Below are 19506 nucleotides of genomic sequence, written 5' to 3' on the forward strand. Positions count from 1 at the left end.
TGCTGTGCCACGTGCACAGAAAATAAGGTAAGCACAAATGATCCCTTTGTGCTTGTGATAGTGCAACAACTCATTGACTGTCTTTATGTCTCTGTATTCTTCACACAAAGAGAAACTGAATTGCCAATTGGGACTGCATCAAATTAATTGCCATTGTGGAGGAGGACACACACTTTTTAAGGCCCCTTTCACACTTCTGTCTTTCAGCTCCCGTCACAATCCGTCGTTTTTTGAGAATGCAGGATCCTGCATTTTCTCATAGACTTGTATTAGCGACGGATTGTGACGGACGGCCATCCGTTTCATCCGTCTTTCACTGGATCCTGCATTAAAAAACGGTCCGTCGGGCAGAGAAAACGTTCAGAGGAAAGTTTTTTTCTGCACGTCGTAAAATCGGTCAGCGATGCATCCTGCGCTGCCCTCACTGGCTTCAATTGACACCTATGGGCGTAGGATGCGTCGCTGACTTCGAAAAGCAGGAATCCAGCGACGGGTCCCACTTTTTCAAAGAGCATGCGTGGAAGAATTTCCCGTCAGGGAAATTCTCTCTCTCTCGCTCGCTCTTTCTCTTTTTGGTATTGATGCTGCCTATGCAGTATCAATAGTAACAAGATATAATGTTAAAAATAATTAAAAAAAATAAAAAAAGTCGCAGTATTCTCACCTACCGGTGTTCCCGCGCAGCTTCCCCGATGCTCCTGGCAGCTAGCATTACTTCCTAGTAATACATTGCGAAATCTCGCGAGAAGTCGCGGTCACGCGAGACCGCAACTTCTCGCAAGATTTTGCAATGTATTACTAGGAACGCTAGCTGCCGGGAGCATCACTGCGTGGGAACGCCGGTAGGTGAGAATACTGCGATTTTTTTTTTTTTTTTTTTACCTGGCTTGTGTTGTGTATGCGTTTTTGCAGCGGAAAACTGCTGCGAAGATGCATACACAACAGGTGCACATAGCCTCGACGGGTCCGTCAGAAAGACGGGCCCAGTGCACACGTTTTTCACAATCTACACAGGATCCGTCATTTCAACGTCTTGACTAGGGTTGAGCGAAACGGGTCGGCCATTTTCAGAAGTCGCCGACTTTTGGCAAAGTCGGGTTTCATGAAACCCGACCCCTGTGTGGGGTCGGCCATGAGGTCGGCGATCTTCTGAATCTGGTATCGGAATTCCGATACCGAGTTCCGATATGTTTGCGATATCGGGAATCGGTATCGGAATCCATATTTAAGTGTTAAATAAAGAATCAAAATAAAAAATATTGATATACTCACCCTCGGACGCGCCCTGGTACTAACCGGCAGGCTTCCTTCCTAAGAATGAGCGCGTGAATGACCTGCGGTGACGTCGCGGCTTGTGATTGGTCGCGAGCGGTCACATGGACAAGCCGCGACGTCATCTAAGGTCCTTCACGCGCTCATTCTTAGGAAGGAAGGCTGCCGGAAAGAAGCAGGGCGCGTCCGAGGGTGAGTATATACCTAATAGGAATATACTCACCCTCGGACGCGCCCATGTGACCGCTCGCGACCAATCACAAGCCGCGACGTCACCGCAGGTCATTCACGTGCTCATTCTTAGTAAGGAAGCCTGCCGGTTAGTACCAGGGCGCGTCCGAGGGTGAGTATATCAATATTTTTTATTTTGATTCTTTATTTTACACATTAATATGGATCCCAGGGCCTGAAGGAGAGTTTCCTCTCCTTCACACCCTGGGAACCATAGTATCCCATTGCACTGCATTGGGTTTCGTGTTTCGGCCGACCCCGACTTTTTTATAGGATCGGCCGATTTCACTCGACCCGACTTTTGAGAAAGTCGGGTTTCGTGAAACCCGACCCGATCCTATAAAAGTCGCTCAACCCTAGTCTTGACGGATCCTGTGCAGATTTGGAAGATGGAAGTATGAAAGAAGCCTAAGCCCCGCTTTGCATGATCAATGAAAAGTCGCCATTCATCTGAGTTATAGATTGGAATTCCCAATTCGTCAATTAAACCATATACACTGCTCAAAAAAAATAAAGGGAACACTAAAATCCCACATCCTAGATATCACTGAATGAAATATTACAGTTGCAAATCTTTATTCATTACATAGTGGAATGTGTTGAGAACAATAAAAACTAAAAATGATCAACGAAAATCACAACTAATATCCCACGGAGGTCTGGAGTTGGAATGATGCTCAAAATCAAAGTGGAAAATGAAGTTACAGGCTGATCCAACTTCAGTGGAAATGCCTCAAGACAAGGAAATGATGCTCAGTAGTGTGTGTGGCCTCCACGTGCCTGTATGACCTCCCTATAACGCCTGGACAGGCTCCTGATGAGGTGGCGGATGGTCTCCTGAGGGATCTGCTCCCAGACCTGGACTAAAGCATCCGCCAACTCCTGGACAGTGTGTGGTGCATCGTGACGTCGGTGGATGGTGCAGACATGATGCCCCAGATGTGTTTAATCGGATTCAGGTCTGGTGAACGGGCGGGCCAGTCCATAGCTTCAATGCCTTCATCTTGCAGGAACTGCTGACACACTACAGCCACATGAGGTCTGACATTGTCCTGCATTAAGAGGAATCCAGGGCCAACCGCACCAGCATATGGTCTCACAAGGGGTCTGAGGATCTCATCTCGGTACCTAATGGCAGTCAGGCTACCTCTGGCGAGCACATGGAGGGCTATGCAGCCCTCCAAAGAAATGCAACCCCACACCATTTCTGACCCACTGCCAAACCAATCATGCTGAAGGATGTTGCAGGCAGCAGATCTCTCTCCACGGCGTCTCCAGACTGTCACGTCTGTTACATGTGCTCAGTGTGAGCCTGCTTTCATCTGTGAAGAGCACAGGGCGCCAGTGGTGAATTTGCCAATCCTGGTGTTCTGTGGCAAATGCCAAGCATCCTGCACGGTGTTGGGCTGTGAGCATAACCCCCCATCTGTGGACGTCGGGCACTCAGACCATCCTCATGGAGTCGGTTTCTAACCGTTTGTGTAGACACATGCACATTTGTGTCCTGCTGGAGGTCATTTTGCAGGGATCTGGCAGTGCTCCTCCTGTTCCTCCTTGCACAAAGGCTGAGGTAGCAGTCCTGGTGCTGGGTTGTTGCCCTCCTATGGCCCCTCTACGTCTCCTGATGTACTGGCCTGTCTCCTGGTAGCGCCTCCAGCATCTGGACACTATGCTGACAGACACAGCAAACCTTCTTGCCACAGCTCGCATTGATGTGCCATCCTGGATGAGCTGCACTACCTGAGCCACTTGTGTGGGTTGTAGAGTCGTTCTCATGCTACCACAAATGTGAAAGCACAACCAGCATTCAAAAGTGACCAAAACATCAGCCAGAAAGCATTGGTACCGAGTTGTGGTCTGAGGTCCACACCTGCAGAACCACTCCTTCATTGAGTGTGTCTTGATAATTGCAAATAATTTCCATCTGTTGTCTAATCAATTTGCTCAACAGCATGTGAAATTGATTGTCAAACAGTGTTGCTTCCTACGTGGTCAGTTTGATTTCACAGAGGTTTGATTTACTTGGAGTTATATTCTGTTGTGTAAAGGGAACCTGTCACCCCCAAAATCGAAGATGAGCTAAGCCCCCGATGTATCCTGAAAGATGAGAAAGAGGTTAGATTATACTCACCTGGGGGGCGATCCGATCCAATGGGCGTCGCGGTACGGTCCGGGGCCTCCCATCTTCTTACGATGACGTCCTCTTCTTGTCTTCACGCTGCGGCTCCGGCGCATGCGTACTTTGTCTGCCCTATTGAGGGCAGAACAAAGTACTGCAGTGCGCAGGCGCCGGGAAGGGTCAGAGAGCCCAGCGCCTGCGCACTGCAGTACTTTGCTCTGCCCTCAACAGGGCAAAGTACGCCTGTGCCGGAGCCGCAGCGTGAAGACAAGAAGAGGACGTCATCCTATGAAGATAGGAGGCCCTGGACCCGGATCGTGACGCCCATCAGACCGGACCTCCCCCCCAGGTTATTATAATCTAACCTCTTTTTCTCATCTTTCAGGCTACATCGGGGGCTTATCTACAGCAATTCAGAATCCTGTAGATAAGCCCCTGATGTTGGTGGGCTTAGCTCATCTTCGATTTTGGGGGTGACCGGTTCCCTTTAATCCAGACTATCATACTACACAAAATAGTTAATAAATAACATTTCCCTCATATTTTCTTAACTTCAACTCCATCTGTAAAATGTTTTTGTTTTGATAGAATCTTTAACCCCTTCACGACATATGATGTATATTTACATCATATATTGTGTCCCTGACTCTGATGCTGGCTCGGATGTTGAGCCTACATCTTTCTCCAAACAATGACTATTTTAATCAGCACCACTCTGCTTGTGGCTGTTAGCGTTAAATCAAGGATCTAACTTGCCATCCGGAAGCGCGTAATTCATCCCACCCATCGGTGTTTGTCATGTGACGCTGGTGGGTTGTCATGACAGCCAGGGGTCTTCTGATGACCCACTTGCCTCTTATGTCATTACTAAAGATGGATGGACTCCTGGATGTTCGGGTTCGGCCGAACAGGTAAAAGAAGTTCGGGTTTGGGTACCAGAAATGTATCCGAACCCGGACACCATTCACTTGAATGGGTGGCCCGAACATACATTGTTTGCCACACTGTCAGACAGCCGCGGTTCCCATGCTTTCAAATAACAGCGCGAGCCCGCCGCTGTGACCGGAGGTAAAAAGTTTACCTCAGGTCATTGGCGTCAGCTGATGGGACTACTGCTCCCATCATCTGATTCCTGCTGCCGCTAATAACAGACCCTGGAAGGCGTGCTATATTATCAGATGATACAAATGGAAATTTTAGGGGGCTGGGGGGAACCAGTACCAAAAATTTAAAGAATATTGATTAGTACTAGATGTAACATCAATAGTCAAGAATTACTTAGGGAGACAAGTAATGGGAGAGATGAATAGGACCATGAGATGTAGTATCACATAGTAACCAACAATTAGGCAATGTGCACACGTCAGGATTTCTTGCAGAAATTTCCTGAACAAAACCGGACATTTTCTGCAAGAAATCCGCATGCGATTTTTTACGCGTTTTTTTTTGCTGATTTTTCCGGAGGTTCCCAATGCAATAATATAGTGGGAAATCCGCAAAATTAATGAACATGCTGCATTTTTTACCACGATGCGTTTTTTTCACGGAAAAAAACCGCGACATGTGCACAAAAATTGCGGAATGCATTCTTAATGATGGGATGCATATGTATGCGTTTTTATGTGTTTTTATCACGTTTTTATAGCGAAAAAAATGCGAAAGATCCGGAACGTGTGCACACAGCCTTAAAGGGACATATGTAATAGGGATTCCAATTAATCCACTATAAAAATCACTATAATTTTGCAGGATAGATTAACATTCTATATACAAATGCTAGTAGGTAGTTGGCATAGTAAAAACACAAAGCAGCAGACTAACTTGCATGTATCAAGAAACTTTTCAACCCACACATCAATCTAATATCTAAAAACCCTTCACTGAAATATGTAACCTGTGCCAAGGTACTTATCAATCCACATTTCAATCTCCTATCAACTCTGGATGATGATTTCTCAGGAGTTCTGGGATTGAAGGATCCATATAGAATATCCTGGTGGTGTGCACATTTAGGCAAAACACCCACTATATAAAGGATCCATTTTCTCTGATATCACCAAGTATCCTGTTACAAGATAAATGGTCTAATTGAAAGCATGTACCCCCAAAAAAAGACATTGCAACTACATCCCCATTCCATTTGTCAGTGATTTTGTAGTCGGTAGAGGTCGAATTTCAACGCGCGCTTGCGCATATGGTACAAGTGGGTTGCCGTAATCGGCTCATGCGTTGTTAGTGTTGGCTAACAAATAATTAGATTAATTACTTGCCAAATACTCAATGTGTGAATGTGTGAACGTGGCTTTAGTGTTGTTATTTTACTGGGGGAAAACCTAGGGATTCAGAAGGGGTTGTCCAAGTAGTGGCTTAAAAATAATTTCACTCAATGAACAAACATTTTTCTCATTCATCGGGTGATCGGCAGACTTGAAACTACCACATTATCGTTTCCTAGTAATGCTTGTTCACGGTAATCTGTGTACATGCACCTTTAAACCCTTGTACACTTATGAAGGCAGGGTAGCGCCCTTCACCAAAAATGTCCCTGACATTGACTTTAGTGTGACATTACAGGGGCCTGTGGAAGTGACACCTTGGCTTTCAATTGTCTTAGCAGCAGCTTTTAGATCACATCCTGCTATAGAGATGGAAAACTCTTGGTGTGACCACAATTCCTGCACAGCGAGGTTCTATGAACTCTTTCCTGTCCCAGCCCTGGAGTCATTTAATAGCTGCATGACACCCTTTTACTGAATGAATCATCCACAGTAGAGCCAGTGAGCCCCGTTATTATTATTTTTTTTTCCCAAACCCCACTATTCTAACCAGACCCTGCAGGACATAGCTATGCATGGCCACAGTGTTTGTGCGATCGACCACAAGCATGCAGAGCATGGCAATAGACCTTCATTCTTGTCTGCTAACAGCAGATACAATTCAGTCTGTGTATGCAAAATGTCAGTGATTTCTGTGGGTTGTGAACAAGAACAAAAATCCTTCTCTTTAAAACCCAGGCAGAAAAGAGAGCGAACTGGAAGAGAGTGAAAATAGTCTGTAAAAATATGTAAGACGTCGCAGCCTAGATATGTAATAGAGCAGGGACACTACAGACATTGTAGAATAATCCCTATAGAAGAGCTAGCCTCTGGAGGAAGCCATATGGGACAAGTCCTGCTCTGCGCTTCTTCTTCCAGACCTAGTAAGTTATCCTATTAGAGGATTTTAGGACTTGGTGTCTGTCCAGGGCTTCTTTCTCCAAACTGCAGTGGTTTCCAGGCTGACCTACTTTCTTAATTATGTATGCGCACGGTTTCATTGAGCAATAGATAATAACCAGTTGGCCTTTTCTTACAGAACTTCTCGGATCGACCAAGAGGTTAAACATCAATTATCAGGACAGTGATGGGTGAGTGTACACTTCTTTTACTCTCCTCAGCCTTGGGTTGTCATGTCAGTGTGTCTGGACCTGCACAAATTCATTACAGGAATGATTTTAGGTTGGGGGGGTAAATTTTGTTCATATTTCTGCCTCAGAGAACCTTAATGGACCTTTTTTCGGATATGCTGTAACGATGTTTTTGCTACTTTCACAACTTATTACTTATTCACATAAGGGGAGATGGGTTGCTTATCACTGGGGGTCCTATTGCTTGGACTCTCAACAATCATGAGAAGGGGGGTTCCAAGTCATCAGATTAAAGAGTATGTCAGCCCATTCTGACAGTAAGCACATATATCTTTAAAGTGTAAAACAGTCTATGCTGGCTTTATTTGAACCTCTGATGTTCAACCATAGTGACAGTAATCTAAGCCCATAGCATTGTTGGAGATATGGCACCCATAGAAATCGCACCTTTCAGTGATCTAATTGCTGCCTCTCTTCTGAAGAACTGAAGTTTGATCAAGCATGCTAATTGGCTCTGTGCTTGGCATGCCCAAGAGGCTCCATGCACTGACCGACCTACTGGTTCGGCGTGCCCTCACCTCCTTCATTGGTGATTGACAGTACTTGCTTATGTGTGGTTTCTGCAGACTGACTCCAGGCAATTCAGTGCATGAAGTGAAGGCAAATTCAGTGGGTAGAACAGTGCACGGAGGATCTTAGCCACACCAAGGGTGTACAAGGCTCCCTAATTATCAAGTTAGATTAAAGAGAACCTGTCACTTGGAGAAAAAAAATGCTATCAACCTGCAGATATGGGGTTAATATGCAGGTTAATAGTGCTCTGAACCTGCCCAGCACCCACAGTTTGAGACTCGCTGATAGGAGAAAATCAGCTTTATTCCCAGCAGAATTCTGGTTTCAGATACTGAGTTGGCTGGAGAGCGGTGGCTGAAACCGCTCCCCCGGACACTGACTGACAGCATGCTCTAATGCTGAGTTATCTGTCAGATAGAGCCTGGGGCGCAGATACAGCCTCCACTCTCTATACACCGAGTGGTGACTGAACTCGTGCCGGTGCCACCCCCATAACTGAAACCCAAACTCTGCCAAGAGGAATAAAAGTTAATTTCTTCCTAGTAGCAGGGCTCAAAGTGCAGGCGCCGGGCAGGTTCAGAACAAAAGTAACCTGCAGATTAACCCCATATCTGCAAGTTGATAGCGGTTTTTTTTCACGTTACAGGTTCTCTTTATTCAGACATGTTATTTAGGGAGCCTGGTGCACCCTTAGGCTATGTGCACATGTCCGGAATTTCCGCGGCAATTCCACAACTGTGCCGCAGGTAAAATGCATGCGGAATTGGCTAAACACTAGCGTTTTACAAGCGTAATTAGCTTGCAGAATGCTAGCGTTTTCCAAGCGATCAGTAGCATTGCTTGGTAAACTGATTGACAGGTTGGTCACACTTGTCAAACATAGTGTTTGACAAGTGTGACCAACTTTTTACTATTGATGCTGCCTATGCAGCATCAATAGTAAAAAGATCTAATGTTAAAAATAATAATAATAAAAAAAATCGTGATATTCTCACCTTCCGGCGTCCCGGAATAATGCCTCGCGGCAATGACCCCAGATGACGTAGCGGTCTCATGAGACCGCTACGTCATCACAGATCATTGCCGCTAAGCATCCCTGGAAACGGGAGCATCGCGAGGAGCGGGAAGGCTGCCGGAAGGTGAGAATATCAAGATTTTTTATTTCAATTCTTTTTTTTTTTTTTTACAGGTATATGGTTCCCAGGGCCTGGAGGAGAGTCTCCTCTCCTCCACCCTGGGTACCCACCGCACATGATTTTCTTATTTCCCACATGGTGGGCATAGCCACATGCGGAAAGTAAGTACCGTAGATCAATGCATTCCTGTGTGTGCGGAATCCCCGCAATTCCGCACAAAGAATGAACATGCTGCGTTTTTTCCGGAATGCGATTCCGCCTCGGGAAAAAACGCAACATGTGCACAAACATTGCGGATTGCAGTCTAATAATAGGATGCTTAATGTATGCGTTTTTTTCAGTTTTATAGCCAAAAACCTTGAAAAATCCTGAAAGTGTGGCAAAGATCCTTAGGCTATGTGCACACGTTTCGGAAAGTGTGCAGAATTTTCCTGAGAAAATCCTGACTACTTCCGCAGGAAATCTGCATGCTTATTTTTCGCGTTTTTTTCACGTTTTTTGTGCGGATTTTTCACATTTTTTCCCAGAGCTTCCCATTGCAATAAATAGCGGGAAATCCGCAAAAAATCCACAAAATTAATGAACATGATGCATTTTTTTCCGCAATGCATTTTATTTTCGCGGAAAAAAATGCAAAAAGGGGAACAAAAATTGCGGAATAAATTAAAAATGATGAGATGCTTAACCCCTTCACCCCCAAGGGTGGTTTGCACGTTAATGACCGGGCCAATTTTTACAATTCTGACCACTGTCCCTTTATGAGGTTATAACTCTGGAACGCTTCAACGGATCTTGGCGATTCTGACATTGTTTTCTCGTGACATATTGTACTTCATATTAGTGGTAAAATTTCTTCGATATAACTTGCGTTTATTTGTGAAAAAAACGAATATTTGGCGAAAATTTTGAAAATTTCGCAATTTTCCAACATTTAATTTTTATGCCCTTAAATCACAGACATATGTCATCCAAAATACTTAATAAGTAACATTTCGCACATGTGTACTTTACATCAGCACAATTTTGGAACCAAAATTTTTTTTTCTGACGGAGTTATAAGGGTTAAAAGTTGACCAGCAATTTCTCATTTTTACACCACCATTTTTTTTTAGGGACCACATCACATTTGAAGTCATTTTGAGGGGTCTATATGATAGAAAATACCCAAGTGTGACACCATTCTAAAAACTGCACCCCTCAAGGTACTCAAAACCACTTTCAAGAAGTTTATTAACCCTTCAGGTGTTTCACAGGAATTTTTGGAATGTTTAAATAAAAATGAACATTTAACTTTTTTTCACACACAATTTATTTCAGCTCCAAATTGTTTTATTTTACCAAGGGTAACAGGAGAAAATAGACCCCAAACGTTGTTGTACAATTTGTCCTGAGTACGCTGATACCCCATATGTGGGTGTAAACCATTGTTTGGGCGCAGGGCAGAGCTCGGAAGGGAAGGAGCGCCATTTGACTTTTCGATGCAAAATTGACTGGAATTGAGATGGGACGCCATGTTGTGTTTGGAGAGCCCCTGATGTGCCTAAACATTTAAACCCCCCACAAGTGACACCATTTTGGAATGTAGACCCCTTAAGGAACTTATCTAGATGTGTGTTGAGCACTTTGACCCAACAAGTGCTTCACAGAAGTTTATAATGCAGAGCCGTAAAAATAAAAAATCATATTTTTTCACAAAAATGATCTTTTTGCCCCCAATTTTTTATTTTCCCAAGGGTAAGAGAAGAAATTGGACCCCAAAAATTGTTGTTCAATTTGTCCTGAGTACGCTGATACCCCATATGTGGGGGTAAACCACTGTTTGGGCGCATAGCAGAGCTCGGAAGGGAAGGAGCGCTATTTTACTTTTCAATGCAAAATTGACTGGAATTAAGATGGGATGCCATGTTGCGTTTGGAGAGCCCCTGATGTGCCTAAACATTAAAAACCCCCACAAGTGACACCATTTTGGAAAGTAGACCCCCTAAGGAACTTATCTAGATGTGTTTTGAGAGCTTTGAACCCCCAAGTGTTTCACTACAGTTTATAACGCAGAGCCGTGAAAATAAAAATTCTTTTTTTTTTTTCACAAAAATGATTTTTTAGCCCCCAGTTTTGTATTTTCACAAGGGTATCAGGATAAATTGGACCCCAAAAGTTGTTGTCCAATTTGTCCTGAGTACACTGATACCCCATATGTGGGGGGGAACCACTGTTTGGGCGCATGATAGAGCTCGGAAGGGAAGGAGCGCCATTTGGAATGCAGACTTAAATGGATTGGTCTGCAGGCGTCACGTTGCATTTGCAGAGCCCCTGATGTACCCAAACAGTACAAACCCCCCACAAGTGACCCCATATTGGAAACTAGACCCCCAAGGAACTTATCTAGATGTGTTGTGAGCACTTTGAACCCCCAAGTGTTTCACTACAGTTTACAACGCAGAGCCGTGAAAATAAAAAAATATTTTTTTTCCCACAAAACTTTTTTTTTGGCCCCCAGTTTTGTATTTCCCAAGGGTAGCAGGAGAAATTGGACCCCAAAAGATGATGTCCAATTTGTCCTGAGTACGCCGATACCCCATATGTTGGGGTAAACCCCTGTTTGGGCACACGGGAGAGCTCTGAAGGGAAGGAGCACTGTTTTCCTTTTTCAACACAGAATTGGCTGGAATTGAGATCGGATGCCATGTCCCGTTTGGAGAGCCCCTGATGTGCCTAAACAATGGAAACCCCCCAATTATAACTGATACCCTAATCCAAACACACCCCTTACCCTAATCCCAACAGTAACCCTAACCACACCTCTAACCCAGACACACCCAACCCTATTCCCAACCGTAAATGTAATCCAAACCCTAACCCTATCTTTAGCCCCAACCCTAACTGTAGCCCCAACCCTAGCCCCAACCCTAGCCCTAACCCTAGCCCTTACACTAGCAGTAACCCTAGCCCTAACACTAGCCCTAGCACTAGCCCTAGCACTAGCCCTAGCACTAGCCCTAGCACTAGCCCTAACACTAGCCCTAACACTAGCCCTAACACTAGCCCTAACACTAGCCCTAACACTAGCCCTAACACTAGCCCTAACACTAGCCCTAACACTAGCCCTAACACTAGCCCTAACACTAGCCCTAACACTAGCCCTAACACTAGCCCTAACACTAGCCCTAACACTAGCCCTAACACTAGCCCTAACACTAGCCCTAACACTAGCCCTAGCCCTAGCCCTAACCCTAATGGGAAAATGGAAATAAATACATTTTTTTTATTTTTTTATTTTTCCCTAACTAAGGGGGTCATGAAGGGGGGTTTGATTTACTTTTATAGCGGGTTTTTTAGCGGATTTTTATGATTGGCAGCCGTCACACACTGAAAGACGCTTTTTATTGCAAAAAATATTTTTTGCGTTACCACATTTTGAGAGCTATAATTTTTCCATATTTTGGTCCACAGAGTCATATGAGATCTTGTTTTTTGCGGGACGAGTTGACGTTTTTATTGGTAACAATTTCAGGCACGTGACATTTTTTGATCGCTTTTTATTCCGATTTTTGTGAGGCAGCGTGATCAAAAACCAGCTATTCATGAATTTCTTTTGGGGGAGGCGTTTATACCGTTCCGCATTTGGTAAAATTGATAAAGCAGTTTTATTCGTCGGGTCAGTACGATTACAGCGATATCTCATTTATATCATTTTTTTTATGTTTTGGCGCTTTTATACGATAAAAACTATTTTATAGAAAAAATAATTATTTTGGTATCGCTTTATTCTCAGGACTATAACTTTTTTATTTTTTTGCTGATGATGCTGTATGGCAGCTCGTTTTTTGCGGGACAAGATGACGTTTTCAGCGGTACCATGGTTATTTATATCAGTCTTTTTGATCGCGTGTTATTCCACTTTTTGTTCGGCGGTATGATAATAAAGCGTTGTTTTTTGCCTCGTTTTTTTTTGTTTTTTTCTTACGGTGTTCACTGAAGGGGTTAACTAGTGGGGCAGTTTTATAGGTTGGGTCGTTACGGACACGGCGATACTAAATATGTGTACTTTTATTGTTTGTTTTATTTTATTTAGCTAAAGAAATGTATTTATGGGAATAATAATTTTTTTTTTTTTTTTCTTTATTTAGGATTTTTTTTTTTTTTTTTTACACACATGTGGAGAATTTTTTTTTAACTTTTTTACTTTGTCCCAGGGGGGGACATTACAGATCGGTGATCTGACAGTGTGCACAGCACTCTGTCAGATCTGCGATCTGCTGTGCAGGGCTGCAGGCTTACCAGCGCCTGCTCTGAGCAGGCACTCGGTAAGCCACCTCCCTCCCTGCAGGACCCGGATGCCGCGGCCATCTTGGATCCGGGACCTGCGGCGAGGAGGGAGGTAGGAGACCCTCGGAGCAACGCGATCACATCGCGTTGCTGCGGGGGTCTCAGGAAAGCCCGCAGTGAGCCCCCTCCCTGCGCGATGCTTCCCTATACCGCCGGTACACCGCGATCATGTTTGATCGCGGTGTGCCGGGGGTTAATGTGCCGGGGGCGGTCCGTGACCGCTCCTGGCACATAGTGCCGGATGTCAGCTGCGATATGCAGCTGACACTCGGCCGCGCTCCCCCCGTGAGCGCGGCCGATCGCGCATGACGTACTATCCCGTCGGTGGTCATACGGGCCCACCCCACCTCGACGGGATAGTACGTCTAATGTCAGAAAGGGGTTAATGTGTGTGTTTTTTTAGGCATTTTTGCCACGGAAAACCGCCGAAAAAACACGCAAAAAATGCGAATAATCCGGAACGTGTGCATATAGCCTTAGTGTACTGTTCTGGTACTAGCATTTTTATCACGTGACTGGTTCCCTTTAAATTTCATCTTCTGCAGAACGGAGCCAGTGATTAGGTCACTATAGGTGCAATATTTCATTATATTTGTATATGGTTTTTATGACCTACAAGGCTATGTGCTTAGTTTATTCTGTCACTTTGGGCTGATGGATGGATTTGAGCATCAGCGGTTTCAATTAAAGCCAAGGCAAAGCGCTTATGAAAATGAACTCTGCGTGGTACTAGCTATTTGGTCACAGTGGCCTCCTGCACAGTAATAGCCCTTGCTGGATGCCACTGCTATCGTTGGATTGCTGGGGTTGTAATTGGGGCCCCGATGTACCTGCTCGGTGCATAGTGGTATGGATTTAAGGTTTAGCTATCTATCAATGGTAAGGATAAAGTCGCACTATGAGCCTTTCCCCGACCGTATGTCTGAAGTACATACCACTCACTTTGTCAGTGGGAGAGAATTGTTGGGGTTTATATCATCCTCCCATGAACGATTACACCAGGAAAGGCTTGACGTAAATGATTGGAGCCTGTGATGCATATACTTTCCAGACATGGGCTAATTTTTTTTTTTATTAATGTTGTCTCCTAACAATAGCTCCCTATAGTGACCCAAAGCTTTTGTCACGCATTTTTCTGGTGTTTTCACTAAACGTAAGGTTAAAACATAGTCTGAATATAGTCTTACAATTACCCCAGTTTTCTATGTATAGAAATTTAGTCTAAGACGAGTGATTGCGCGCTGTGATTACGAACCACGCAATGAGGTGTACCCACGCACCAGACTGGCATATGTGCAGACTAATGGCAAACATAAATAACTGGTGTACCTCTCCTGCCACTCCTACCTTGTGTATGAAAGAGATCTATAGTTAAAGGGAACCTGTCACCCCCAAAATAGAAGTTGAGCTAAGCCCACCGGCATCAGGGGCTCATCTCCAGCATTCTGTAATGCTGTATATAAGCCCCTGATGTAACCTGAAAGATGAGAAAAAGAGGTTAGATTATACTCACCCAGGGGCGGTCCCGCTGCGGTCCGGTCCAATGGGCGTCGCTGTCCGGGGCCTCCCATCTTCTTACGATCACATCTTCTTCTTGTCTTCATGCCGCAGCTCCAGTGCAGGCGTACTTTGCTCTGTTGAGGGCAGAGCAAAGTACTGCAGTGCGCAGGCGCTGGGAAAGGTCAGAGAGGCCCGGCGCCGGAGCCGCAGCGTGAAGACAAGAAGAGGACATCATCCTATGAAGATGGGGGGCCCCGGACCGCAACACCCATCGGATCGGACCGCCCACCCAGGTGAGTATAATATAACCTCTTTTTCTTATCTTTCAGGATACATGCCGGTGGGCTTAGTTCACCTTCCATTTTGGGGGTGACAGGTTCCCTTGAATACTGTTCGGGTAGAGCTATCCGATAGCGCTATCCATGAAGAAAGTGAAGGGGTAGAGCTATCCCATAGCCTTATTCCTAAAAAAAATGGAATGGGTAGAGCTATCCAATAGCGCTATTCCTCAATGTTCCTGAGCGTAAGCTATTTCACATGGTTGAGCGCACTTGGGATCTGCCCCCAAGGCCCTGCCCATGCTCAATGTTTGGTCTGTAGACCGTGGCTAGGAGTTAGTCCTGCTTTTGTGAACAGAAATTTTTGGCTTTTACAATTGTTAAAAAGCTTCATAAAAGACTTCTTTGTACACACAGTTGACAGTAAACCATTTGTCAACGTTAGGAATAAGTTTACCCTGCTTCGGTGTCTCAAATATTTTGACCCTTATTTGTTGGCTTTTCCTTTCCCTGAAGAAAGCCACATATAACTGCCCATGTGAAAACACTGGGAGGGGCAAATAAATTCCTACAATATCCAAGGACTGTCCCTGAGATTTATTGATGGTCATTGCAAAAGCCAACATGACAGGAAACTGACGCCGTCGCATCTGGACTGGCCAGTTTTTATCTTTGGAAATCAGGTCAATTCTTGGAATAAGAACCGTCTGACCCTTTACTTTTCCATATAAATCAACTGCATGAATAGCGTTTGCTTTTAAGCTTTTCACATAAAGCTTTGTGCCATTACAAAGGCCACACTTTCTGTTAAGATTACACAGGAGCATAATTACAGCTCCTGGTTTCAGCTTTAGTTCATGTGGAGGCATCCCAGTGGGATTCAAAGAGTTAAGAAACTCTACAGGGTAATCTGTGAGAATCACACCCTCCTCTTCAGCAATTGTGTCGAGGGAGCGATATGTTGTGTTCACTTTGAACTTGATTAAGAATTTTGTCATTCAAGGCGTGAACGTCATCACTCAATGGAGTAAGAATTGCTTTATTGGCAATTGCTTCTACCGTTGCATCGGTAATCTCAATTGAGTCGCCAAAAATAGCTGTAATTAAATCACCCTCTTCAATAAAAGAATTTGGGGTTTCATTTGTGTCTTCTGGTAGACAATATACATTTGACAACTCTCGATTGCCAAGTTTCAGTAACTATGAGTTGTACTCAACTTTATCCTGAGACGTTCTCATATTCTGTTGTAACTGGAACCGTGAAAACTGATTCCAGGATTTTGAGTATTTAATGGCGGACTGTACTATTTGGGCTCTTTTTCCACCTTCCACTATTGGTAAGGTTTTACGAAAGTCACCACCGTTTATGAAAACTTTTCCACCAAATGGTCTTTTTTTCCACATATGTCTTGGAACAAATTATCCACAGTGTTCATATTAAAACAGGGAGTCATTGTTACTTCGTCCCAAATAACGACAGATGACTCCCTAAGCTGCTTTGCTTGAAGTGAGGTTGGTTTAATTTTTGGCACTGTGGTCTCATTTTTTGAAATTCCAAGGCCAAACTTGGAATGGTAGGTGCTACCGTTTTGTAGTAATGTAGCCACCAATCCAGTGGAGGCTACTGAGCAAATAGACTTCTTTTCTGCTTGTAGTGTCTTGTACAAAAATGTCTTCCCACTGCCTCCTGGGCCGTCCAGAAAAAAAGTGTGAGCTAGTGTCGTCTGGCTGTGATGCAGCATTGACTGCTTGCATAATTGCATCGAAAGCTGATTTCTGAGCTTCATTAAGCATAGATTTCAATTGCTCAGCCTCCTGCTTTATTACAGCATAATTCAGTTGGTCCAGTATTTCATCCGGAACATTTACTGGAGTTGGCAATCCGTAGTCAGCACAGGACTTTTTATTGCCTAAGAGCACTTGATTAATATCACAAAGAGCCAGTTGCTCAGCCATTTCTGGAGTATACCGCCTGGTGTAATCCTCCATAAATTCGGTTTTATATTTTTGCCATAATGCCAATGGTTTAGCTGGTTCCCCATATACACAAATTATAGCAAATAATTTGCGAAGTTGGTAGGGCATTTGGAAAGTGATTGCATCCGTTATACAGTCTTCCCATTGGGAATCATCTTCCAAAAGATGAAGATCAATGCATGCATTTTTTTACGTGTCATGTACGACTCCATTGACAGTCCTTAAGTCAGCATAAGACTTTTGCTCCTCTTTCGTGAAATAAAAGGAGTCTTAGGTAATACAGCTCACCATCTGTTAAAGAGACTGTATACAGTACAGACCAAACATTTGGACACACCTTCTCATTTAAAGATTTTTCTGTATTTTCATGACTATGAAAATTGTACGTTCACACTGAAGGCATAAAAACTATGAATTAACACATGTGGAATTATATACTTAACAAAAAAGTGTGAAACAACTGAAATTATATCTTATATTCTAGGTTTTTCAAAGTAGCCACCTTTTGCGTTGATAACTGCTTTGCACACTCTTGGCATTCTCTTGATGAGCTTCAAGAGGTAGTCACCGGAAATGGTCTTCCAACAATCTTGAAGGACTTCCCAGAGATGCTTAGCACTTGTTGGCCCTTTTGCCTTCACTGTGCGGTCCAGCTCACCCCAAACCATCTCGATTGGGTTCAGGACTGGTGACTGTGGAGGCCAGGTCATCTGGCGTAGCACCCATCACTCTCCTTCTTGGTCAAATAGCCCTTACACAGCCTGGAGGTGTGTTTGGGGTCATTGTCCTGTTGAAAAATAAATGATGGTCCAACTAACCGCAAACCGGATGGAATAGCATGCCGCTGCAAGATGCTGTGGTAGCCATGCCGGTTCCGTATGCCTTCAATTTTGAATAAATCCCCAACAGTGTCACCAGCAAAGCACCCCCACACCATCACACCTCCTCCTCCATGCTTCACGGTGGGAACCAGGCATGTAGAGTCCATCCGCTCACCTTTTCTGCGTCGCACAAAGACACAGTGGTTGGAACCAAAGATCTCAAATTTGGACTCATCAGACCAAAGCACAGATTTCCACTGGTCTAATGTCCATTCCTTGTGTTCTTTAGCCCAAACAAGTCTCTTCTGCTTGTTACCTGTCCTTAGCAGTGGTTTCCTAGCAGCTATTTTACCATGAAGGCCTGCTTCACAAAGTCTCCTCTTAACAGTTGTTGTAGAGATGTGTCTGCTGCTAGAACTCTGTGTGGCATTGACCTGGTCTCTAATCTGAGCTGCTGTTAACCTGCGATTTCTGAGGCTGGTGACTCGGATAAACTTATCCTCAGAAGCAGAGGTGACTCTTGGTCTTCCTTGTCTGGGGCGGTCCTCATGTGAGCCAGTTTCTTTGTAGCGCTTGATGGTCTTTGCGACTGTACTTGGGGACACGGTCAAAGTTTTCACAATTTTTCGGACTGACTGACCTTCATTTCTTAAAGTAATAATGGCCACTTGTTTTTCTTTACTTAGCTGCTTTTTTCTTGCCATAATACAAATTCTAACAGTCTATTCAGTAGGACTATCAGCTGTGTATCCACCAGACTTCTGCACAACACAACTGATGGTCCCAACCCCATTTATAAGGCAATAAATGCCACTTATTAAACCTGACAGGGCACACCTGTGAAGTGAAAACCATTTCCGGTGACTACTTCTTGAAGCTCATCAAGAGAATGCCAAGAGTGTACAAAGCAGTCATCAAAGCAAAAGGTGGCTACTTTGAAGAACCTAGAATATAAGACATAATTTCAGTTGTTTCACACTTTTTTGTTAAGTATATAATTCCACATGTGTTAATTCATAGTTTTGATGCCTTCAGTGTGAATGTACAATTTTCATAGTCATGAAAATACAGAAAAATCTTTAAATGAGAAGGTGTGTCCAAACTTTTGATCTGTACTGTACATTCGGGCAATTGTTTTCCCAAATTGAGCCCGTCGTTTTTTTCATCCTTGTAGTACAGCTTTTCTTTCCCAGACATAGTGTTCAGGGATTTCACTGTACAAAGCGGAAGACAGGCGGAAGCGTCAACTCTGTTTAGCTCAAAATAAGCCTGCAGAGTAGAGGCTTTTGAGTCTGAAATAACCATATCCACATTACCATCTTTGAGAAACACTTGCTGCATGTTTTCAAGGTGAACAGCAAGCCTTTTAATGATATGTCTAGCATCATTCATTTTATTTTTTCTGATTCTCCACATGCCCTCAGGGGCGCTTATATTCCGAGAATCTAGGCCCATGGCTGGTTCATTCCAGTTTAATGTATCAAACTTGATATCGGCACAGTCATGTCCTTTGTATACATATTTGAAAAGATATTTAACACTTTTTATTGAAGCGCATATCTCAACATTGATATGGCAATTGTACTTGAGTAATAAATAAGGGAAGTATGGAACTACCCATCTATTGTAGATTTCTCGCGTTCCTCGTCTGGTTTTCCCAGTATTCTGTCAACGGTACTGTGGATAACCATCAACATTGGGGTTTATCTCTGTATTAAATTCCTTTGGGATTTTTTTGCGCATTGACCATCTGTCATTCATATAGCACCAGGTTGATCTTCGCCACATGGGCCATGAATCATGTGCTTCATCACTGCCTCATGCAGTTTTGGATTTGCTGTCTCATTTGGGATTTCCGCAGAGACCA

At 44.0% G+C, this 19506-nt stretch overlaps 1 protein-coding gene across 1 annotated transcript in view; it reads left to right on the forward strand.

Moving 5' to 3' along the window:
- CASKIN2 (CASK interacting protein 2) overlaps window positions 1–19506 on the forward strand; it is a 142739-nt gene that overhangs the window by 72279 nt on the left and 50954 nt on the right. The window contains exon 3 of the mRNA XM_077251706.1: window positions 6977–7028. Coding sequence (XP_077107821.1) covers window positions 6977–7028 — 52 coding nt within the window. The remainder of the gene's footprint in view (window positions 1–6976; window positions 7029–19506) is intronic.

The sequence above is a fragment of the Ranitomeya variabilis genome, chromosome 4, assembly GCF_051348905.1.
Source record: "Ranitomeya variabilis isolate aRanVar5 chromosome 4, aRanVar5.hap1, whole genome shotgun sequence".
NCBI classification, from domain to species: Eukaryota; Metazoa; Chordata; class Amphibia; order Anura; family Dendrobatidae; genus Ranitomeya; species Ranitomeya variabilis.